At 46.2% G+C, this 9392-nt stretch overlaps 1 protein-coding gene across 1 annotated transcript; it reads right to left on the bottom strand.

Moving 5' to 3' along the window:
- Positions 1 to 2032: 2032 nt before the first annotated feature.
- On the bottom strand, positions 2033 to 3211 carry LOC119274466 (Bowman-Birk type trypsin inhibitor-like). The gene is made up of 3 exons (XM_037555170.1): positions 3044 to 3211; positions 2664 to 2924; positions 2033 to 2584 (listed from the first exon to the last, which is right to left on the bottom strand). The coding sequence occupies exons 1-3, from the start codon at positions 3159 to 3161 to the stop codon at positions 2304 to 2306; spliced, it is 660 nt and encodes a 219-aa protein (XP_037411067.1). The 5' UTR covers positions 3162 to 3211; the 3' UTR covers positions 2033 to 2303.
- Between the last annotated feature and the right edge of the window lie 6181 nt (positions 3212 to 9392).

A 9392-nucleotide genomic window follows, 5' to 3' on the forward strand; every position in this document is an offset into this window, starting at 1 on the left:
ACCAGAATGTTGTCCGAATTCCCACAAACCGGACACAAACGGAGAGGGGCTTCGTGGAAGTCCGAATCGCTGCCACATAGGACTTGGACACCCCCGACCCATTCAAATCCCCTCCCGGTCAATTTTTCTTTCAAACCTCCGTTGCTTTACATTCACACTCTCCTCGTCTGACACCGCCGATGTACCTCTGTGGCCGCCGCCCAGACATCCTCGGATGTCAGCAGCCCCAGCCATGCTCCTGCCTGCCTTGGACAACGCTGTCGTCCACAGTGGATATGTCCATAGACAGGTACCCTCCGCCACCATGCCGATGCCATCCATGGCTGACACCACGCCCAACAAGTGTTCAATCAAATGTCATAGATGCAATTTTCTTGAATTGCTTGTTGTTTTGTAGTGTAAACACGATGGCGGGGTACTCAGTGATGAAGGATGAGTTGTTGTTTGATGCATGCAAAAGTTTGTATCTGGGGATTTTGTGGGCATGGGGCAAGGCGTCTCACTATTTTGACAAAATGTGTGTGCTTTGTTTCTTGAGTAAAAGCACTTTGCATCCTATGACTTGCACATGATACAAGATCGCAATGTGAATTTGCTAGCTCATCGGTGGTAAACCATCTCCAATGCCGTCATGAAGTTCTGCGGTGCAATTGCATGAGCCGAGACAATGTCACCATCAGCTTGTCAACCACAAATATTGTAAGTTTTGCTTCTTATTGCTCTACATGTTCGTCAATTCATTGATTCACTCACTGTTTCATCTTAATAATCATCACGACATATAGCCTGGACGCTATAGTACAGGACCGAGGGCAGGCCCTTTAGGCTTATAAACTATTGGATGAAGCTCAAGGGCAACAATGCGTGCGTGGGGGGCAGGTTGTCCATGCCTAGACCTAATAGAGATCAAATGGAGCTTGAGTGATAAATTCAGTGATCGAGAAGCATTTTACTCCCCTAAGGGAATGTCCATCGCAGACCCGCAAAACACCCGCAACCGTCCGGGCCGACCTGTCCAGACGCAATTTCTCACCCAACGATGTAGCCCATTGGTCCATAGACCAGAACGTTGTCTGAATTCCCATAAACCGGACACAAAAAAAGAGGGGCTTTGCGGAAGTCCGAATCTCCGCCATATAGCACTAGGACACCCCAACCCATTCAAATCCCCTCCCGGTCCATTTTTCTTTCACTCTTCCCATGCTTTACATTCGCACTCTACTCGTCTGACGTAGCCGTTGTACCTCTATGGCCGCCGCCCAGACATCCTGGGATGTCCGCACTCTCCAGCCATGCTCCTGCCCGCCTTGGACTACGCCATCGTCCACCAAGGATCTGTCCATAGGCAGGTATCCGCAGCCACCCTGCCGATGCCATCCATGGCGGACACCACGCCCAACAGGTATTCAATCAAATGCCATACAGGTTTTTTTGTTGAACTTATTGTTGTTTTGTAGTGTAAACACAATGGCGGGGTACTCGGTGATGGAGGATGAGTTGTTGTTTGATCTGTGGAAAAGTTTGTATCCGGGGATTTTGTAGGCATGAGCTAAGGCGGCTCGCTATATTGGCAAAATGTGTATGCTTCATTTCTTGAGTAAAGGCACTGTGCATCCTACGACTTGCACATGATGCATGATCGCAATGTGAAGTTGCTAGCTCATCCACTAGCTTATCCATTTCTTCAATAAACCGTTGGATGAAGCTCAAGGGCAACAATACGCGGGTGGACTTGTGCCGATTTTCTCTCACCTGTCGTTGAATTTGGAATCGATGAATTCGAAAAACTTATTGAATATCCGGTTATCTGGAATGTAATATTTCATTTAAAATATTTTTGTATTGGTAATATTTGCAAGCTATTATGCATTAATTATACTGATTTATATAATTATTTTGGTTGTTGCAAATGGTAGGGGACAAGGTTGGATGGTTGGCTCCTGTCCAATGTCCACGGACCAGACCAGATCAGTCCACGGACAAACAGTTTGACAGTTTTAGGGGACGGTGTTAGAGATATGCTAAGGAAGCATTTTACTCTACGATCGACACATCTTATCTTATTCATGATAGTAACACCATGCAACTAAGTACTAAGTGGTAAAAGAACAACGACGACGAGGACAACACATAGGTACGCAGCTACTCCAGTGCATACAAGACTACGTGACTCGGTACACATACCAGGCCACTGACCGGCCGGACGACTCACTTTATTCGATTCACCATCACCCAGTGCAAGGCTGCATGCCGCATGTAGAGCTCGGCGTGCATGCACATCCTAGCTAGAAACCGCGGTGAGGCTAGATCTCGGTGCACTTGGGCCCGGGCCAGCCGAAGTAGCGGTCGCGGCACACGAAGCGGGAAGCGTCCGACTCGTCCTTGTCGCACTTCTTGCAGGTCTTGGCGCACTTCTTCACCTTGTCGTTGCAGGCGCAGGTCGGCGGGGCAGACCTGGTGCACAGGGTGTCGTCGCAGCACTTCCATGGCCTCGGCTTCTCCTTGCCGACGACGGCGCTCTCCTCGCTAACAACTTCTTCTTCCTCCGCTGCCACCGCGACCGGCGGACCAGAAACTCCCGGACCTGCACGGGCGCACACCGTGAGATATTACTAGCACATACAGATGCCTAGCTAGTCTTCGAGGATGCGTGGTACCAGTACCACTTGGGATGTCGTCGGCGTCGGGGTTGGTGCAGCTGGGCCCGGGCCAGCCGTGGTACCGGTCGTTGCAGATGCGCTTGGAAGGGTCGGACTGGGACGCTTCGCAGCGGGTGCAGGCCTCGTCGCACTGCTCCACCGCGTCCATGCAGCGGCACCGCGGCGGGATGGACCTGCTGCACAACGGGCGGTCGCAGCACTTCCACGGCCTCGTCTTCTCGGCGCCGATCTCCGTAGCCGCCGTCGCTACTTCATCGGCAAGACCTGGATTCATGCACGTATCGCGTTCGTCACTTGCAGCAAAAGCATTTGCTCTCCCTTCACTATTATGGCAGTCAAACAATGGACATATAGTGTATCTAGTCGAATGGCGTGACAGTTACCGTTGCTCGGGAGACGAATGGTGTCCACATGGTCGTCGGCGACGGTAGCCGAGAGGCGCCCGGCGGCGAGGGCCTCGAGTGAAAGCACCAGCAGAACGGCAGCAATGCATCTCTTCATGGCTGCACAGGCAGATCGATCAGCTAGCTTTGGTGAATGAAACTTAGGGGCGCCGGTCCGTATTTATAGCCTCTCTAGCTAGGTTTAGAACATGGATGCTCTTGCCATTGCTGGATCTGGCTGCTGGATGTTTGAGGTCCTGTTGTTCAAATATCTTATTGCATATACTCCCGACAGGGTGCACGCATTTGGGTCATGGCATCACGTGTCATGCACGCATAATGAAGCACGTACGTGGCGGACAGCTTTTGACCCGATGCATACATGCATATAATTAAACTGATGAATTACAGTATTTGCTATACTTTTCGAATCTATCGGAGCTCACTTGTAACTAGGCTTTAGTATATATTAACCCTAATTTAGCAAGTGGCTCAGGGTCGACCGGCGGCAAAAGTGGATCTCGTCCCCGGCGAGCTCTGCTCCATAATCAACTCGGACTGATGTTCGCACTTGCTTAGCTAGGTTGGAGCACCCGTCTACAATTCTACAGTGATGAACAGTGAAAAGTGCATGGTGCACTGCCACGCGTATGGCTTCAGCACTTGCGTTACCCTCAAAACGGTGCACACGCGTGCAAGGGACAATTCCGCGTGCACGCGTTGGGGGCATGCAACCAGCACGTGGCCTGCACGCGTAAATAGATGACGGTCTGTCTTGCATGTATGCTTGCCATAACGCCGGACATGGTGCACGCATTGTGAACCATGGTATCACATGTGTGCACGCACAATTAAGCATACGTGGTGGACTACTTTTGACTCGATGCATGTATGCATGCCTGCATAATTTAGCTGATGCATAATGCGATACTTCCGATTAATCTATCACATATCACTTGTAACTAGGCTTTAGTTAGCCTAAAATTAGCAAGTGGCTTAGGCTGGACCGGCGGCAAAAGTGCATCTGGTCACCGGCGAGCTCGATCCCGTAATCTACTTGGACTAATGTTAGATTCGCATACTACAACTAGCTTCCACACTGCTAGCTCCGTTAGCCTACCAAAACGTCATATATTTCGAAACGAAGGTAGTACACAACAAAACGCATTTTAGTAGTAAACTGGATTCAATTAGTAGATGTACAACTGGGTACTGCAACTTAATCACTTCGTGCAATCGCAGTTATCCGTTCTAAATTGCATGGGGTCAGGTGGGTTACTACGGTACTTTCTGGATCTAGCATGTGAGCTAGCTTGGCTGCTGAAGTGACATTCACTAGTCCGGCCGGGATCTCCCGATTGATGCGAGTGTTTATGCAATATACTGGACGGCTGACTTTATGCAATATACTCATGCAAATACAAGGTGCCCGGCACGCCTTACTCCCAAGACGATCCAAAGCAGCCGAATGGTAGAGAACAGAGTTGAGGAAGGGGGAATGTATCACAAAAACAGTGCGACCAGCTCCCAAATGCGCTCGATCCACATCAGTTTTGGGTGGACCTAGCGTCGAAGTCCGACATGGCTCGTGTCCGAGCTCTCGCTCCCCTGGTTTGTTCCCGGTTTACAGAAAAACGAACAGCCGAACTCGTCCAAGGACTGATATGGGACACCGTTGGAGGGCTTGCGGGGTCCAGACCGCTTGGTTCGAACAGATCGGGAAGTTTGAGGGTCTGCATTGAAGATTCCCTTAGGGCAACTCTAACCGATCCCCTATAATTAAAGGAGGATCGAGTGGTGTAACACCTTAGTAGAGTATTTTTACTCCATTAAGATTTAGCTGGGGGGAGTAATTTTTTGTTTTTTCTAAACTTACGCAGTTATACTTACATTGCAACTACATATTAGCACACATATAGAAACTAAACATAAATACGAATGTTCAAGAAAATCACAAATATAGTTTACAAACCGAATTCAAAGTTTACAAACCAAATTATTTAAATTTGAACACACTCAATGGTCCAAATGTAGCAAATAACATGTGATAGAACAACTAGGAAGCACTATGACGTTGCCAATGATGCTTAATAAGATCTTCTTGGAGTTGAGCATGAACATGTCGGTTATCGATCTTGTGACGTTCTTCAAGGAATGTCAGGATTCTATTTGTATCATACTCTGGCTCAGCCGGAGTCCTGTTGGTGGTATACCGAATGTTCTGAGGGATATCCCTCTCGTCTTCAATGATCATGTTATGCAATATGACACGACAAGTCATGATCTTCCATAGAACCTTGGAGGTCCAATACTCGGTAGGGCCACGAACAATTGCAAAGCGCTTGTGAAGCACACCGAAGGCTCTCTCCGCATCTTTCCTAGTAGCTTTTTGACATTCGGCAAAGTGAATATTTTTGTTACCTTTTCGACGTGGAATTTTTTTGACTAATGTGGCCCAAGGTGGCTAGATGCCATCCCCAAGGTAGTAACCCATCGTATACTTGTGTCCATTGACTGAGTAGTTGCAAGCAGGAGCATCTCCTGTCATAAGCCTAGAAAACAGTGGTGATCTCGACAGCACATTCAAGTCATTAGGAGAGCCAGGTAAACCAAAAAATGAATGCCCTATCTAAAGATCCATCGTTGCAACTTCCTTAAGAATGATCGTTGGACCGTTGCAGTGGCCTTTGTACTAACCCTTCCACCCTACAAGACAATTATTTCATGTCTAGTGCATACAGTCAAGTCATCCAAGCAGTTGTGCCATCCTCTTGCTTCACCCTCTGTCATCAGCCTCTGGGTGTCTTCCTCGTTGGGTGCTCTCTAGTACTCAGGCCCAAAAACATCGATCATTGCTTTAGTGAACCTTTGAACTGCCTCCGAGATTGTGTCTTCACCAATGCGGACATAGTCGTCAATGGCATTAGTCGAACACCCATACGCCAAGCCTCGAACAGTCGCAAAGCACTTCATCAAAGGGCTTGCACTTATCTCTCCACTTGCATTTCTCCGGAGCTTGAACTAGTCATCATACTACTCAACGGCTTTTGCAATGGTCAGAAAAAGACTTGGGTGCATCCAAAAGTGTCGGCGAAAGTACTTCTTTGGATACATTGGCTTTGGATCAAAGTAACCTCTCATGATCTTGGCATGGCCCTCCGCTCTGTCACGGTTAATGTGTATGCCAAACTGCGACCCCGTTGTAGGGAGCGGAATATCATCATTGAAAGTCATGCCTAAAATTATTTCAAAGTCTTCGTCTTCTTCTTCCTCTTCAGCTGACGATGAGTCCCCGAAGACCATCTCGCTCAACCTCTTCACCTACAACTCAAATGACTTACTCAATCCAAACGGCTCGGTTCAAATAGAAATGAACGAAAAAACTCACCTAGGCAATCCGTCAAACACTTCCGATGCGGTGGTGATGGGCCGACCGGTCAGCTATCATCGTTTGGGCCAAACCGGCGGGCGGTGGAGCATGGGAGTGACCTGCAGCAGCACGGAAGCTAGGTCAGCAGAACATCCAAAGAGAAAGCAAATAAGAATCAATCCGACGAATCAGTTAGGGCGATGGCGGCTACGCTTCACCTCGATTCCGACAATGGTGACGGGGGACGGACGGGTTCGACGTCGTGGAGAAGGGTGGCGAGGGCCAAGGGAGGCGACATGGTAGTTGCGGGGAGGGCGGACGGTCGCCAACGAAGAGGCGGTGGCGGGGAAGAGGCGAGAGAGAAGCAAGAGTTTTCCTTGGAGCGGTAGTCGCGCAGTAAATTTAAGGGTTGGAGAGGCGCCAGAGGATAAAGTATCCTCTCTTATTCGGTTTAGGGGATCAGCTAGGTGACAACTAGAGGAGGAAAACTGAAATTATCCTCCTCTAACCTGGATAGAGGATCGGTTAGAGTTGCCCTTACCTACTTTCAAAACGGTGCACACGTGTGGAGGGAATCACGATTCCAGATGCACGCGTTGGGGGCATGAAACCACGTGGCGTGCCCGCGTGCTCGCCTTAACCGATGGATTAGCACACTTCTTGAGAGTGTTTAACCCGATGCATCACTCGCAACTAGACATTTTGTAATTTTTTTTGAAAGGGCAACCAGACACTGTAGTTAACCTATAAAACCAGTCAAAGACTCAGAATCGGTCGGCGGCGAAAACGGATCTGGTCACATCATCGATGTCCACGCAACGATTCCATTTGGATAAGAACGGGCTCACTAATGGAAACAATACTCTGAAACACGAAATTTGGTACTGTACTTTCTCGTTTTGGTTTATAAGGCCACTTGCTTTACGAAAATAATTGCAGTACATCAATTTATGTGCAAATGTTGCACCCAAAACTTGGTTGAAACTGGGTTAAAACGTACCAAGTCGCTTTGAGAACAGACTGGAACACTATATTTCTTCAGAAACATGTTTGGACCGAATTAAATTTACGCGCAACCCATTTGAGTACTTCAAATTTGTGGAACGCTACAGGATCCTTTTGGTATGTAAGACCTTTTCACAATTCATCGGAACGTTTTTTTAAAAGAAAAACATTAGCAGAAGGGCTACTAAGATTCCGTTGCAAAAGAAGAAGCCGACGTGAGATGGCACAAAGAACAAAAAACCTTTACAAAGGACACACCACAGCTATCTAAAGTAGCTCTAAAACATGAGAAAACGCCAAGGGCCAAGCAGACAATACACATGGAGGAACACAACGCAGCCAAAAGCGACGTCATCATATATCGCCAGCCGTGCTCACGTGCAACCCATTCGAATGCTCTAAAATTTTGGAACAGTACATGATCCTTTTGGTATGTCAGAATTTTTCGCATATCTTCAGAAGTCATCACATATAGTATTGTTAATTAGAATATGAAACGTCTTAAAAACTCACATAGATTTTGAGACACATGTTGAATCTATACATATTGAGAAGGTTCCAAAATCAAGAAGTATCTTTCATTTTGGAGGACTCAGCACGAGTTATAGGCCGGATGAGCATAATACAATTGTGCCACATACAGAGTGTACACATTTTTGGAGCACGAGTGTCAGTGAGTACTTTATTTTGAATAGCTCAAAAAATATATTCAAAAGTTTAAAACATGCTGAAAATAAATCCTACATGGTAATATATATATATATATATATATATATATATATATATATATATATATATATATATATATACTACACATCTGTAAATTCTAATGATGAAATAAATTAGCATGTGGACTACATAAAAATGACAAATTCGTGATTTTCAAAACATGATCAGCACATGCACTATTCACCACTAAAGATCCATGCATTTGTCTTTTTTGTGTAGCTCACATGTTAATTTATCTCAGTATCAAATTTTATATGTGTGTAGTATGCATTCATATTACCATGTAGAATTTATTTTTGCATTTCTTGAAACATAAAAAATGTAAAAAAATCAACTATTGAAAATTTAGCTCACTGGCACTCATGTTCCGAAGAGACTTTTGAACTGTTATAGACTAATTTTGTACTTACACTATAAAAAACACAAAATGCTAACTACAACAACTACACGCATGTACTGATATTCTCTCAGTTAGGGCATGCAACTACAATGACACCTAAGACGATTGCCGAGTTAAATGAGAGATAAACAAAAATATAATAATTTGACTTTCCTTATTCTACAAATAATCTCTTAGTAAGGAAGTTAAGCCTTTTGTTGTGTACATGATGCCACATACTTCTCATTTTAATTTTAGTCAGTTCTTATGAAGGACCATGAAAATCTATTGGATTCATTGTATAACTTGTTATTAGAGGCATGAAATGTAAAAGAAAATCATCATATAAATTGTACTTCCATTACACGCAAAGCTCCACCTCACCTCCTGACCAGAGATGCTATACTTACGGACATGTGTGGATTTATTGTTACAGACTGATGTGCCAAATTATGGTTGGAGCTTAGGAGGGAAGGGAGACACCAGTGTAAATCAAGCGGGCATGGATTGGTGTAAGAGGAATCCGGGAAAACCAATACACACTACTGGAAATAGAGAAGCCATTAGTCAGATCTTTGCCGTCCGCTAGCGAACTTCAAAGAAGGTCTTTGTCGTCCGCTTCCATAAAACGGACGACAAAGAAAGAACTGACGGCAAAGACCATATTTGCATCAGCCAATTCTTTGTCGTCCTCTAGTAGACGGCAAAGAGATGGGTGGGGCCCAGTGGAGGTCCAAACCCTGACGGCCCACCAGCCCCACCATTTTGCCATCTGCTAGCGGACGGCAAAGATTTAATTATGTAACGGTCGTTTCCTGCCCCCCCCCTCTCTGTTCTCTTCCTCCCTAACCCCCGAGCCCAATCGC

This window comes from Triticum dicoccoides, chromosome 3B, assembly GCF_002162155.2.
Source record: "Triticum dicoccoides isolate Atlit2015 ecotype Zavitan chromosome 3B, WEW_v2.0, whole genome shotgun sequence".
In the NCBI taxonomy this organism is placed as follows: domain Eukaryota; kingdom Viridiplantae; phylum Streptophyta; class Magnoliopsida; order Poales; family Poaceae; genus Triticum; species Triticum dicoccoides.

What these genes read in the sequence shown, in the direction of transcription:
- LOC119274466 (XM_037555170.1), bottom strand. Translation starts at nt 3,161, where the DNA reads ATGAAGAGATGCATTGCTGCCGTTCTGCTGGTGCTTTCACTCGAGGCC. An exon ending in CATTCGTCTCCCGAGCAACG is followed by an intron (nt 2,925 to 3,043) that starts GTAACTGTCACG and finishes GCATGAATCCAG; the next exon opens with GTCTTGCCGATGAAGTAGCG. An exon ending in CGCCGACGACATCCCAAGTG is followed by an intron (nt 2,585 to 2,663) that starts GTACTGGTACCA and finishes GCGCCCGTGCAG; the next exon opens with GTCCGGGAGTTTCTGGTCCG.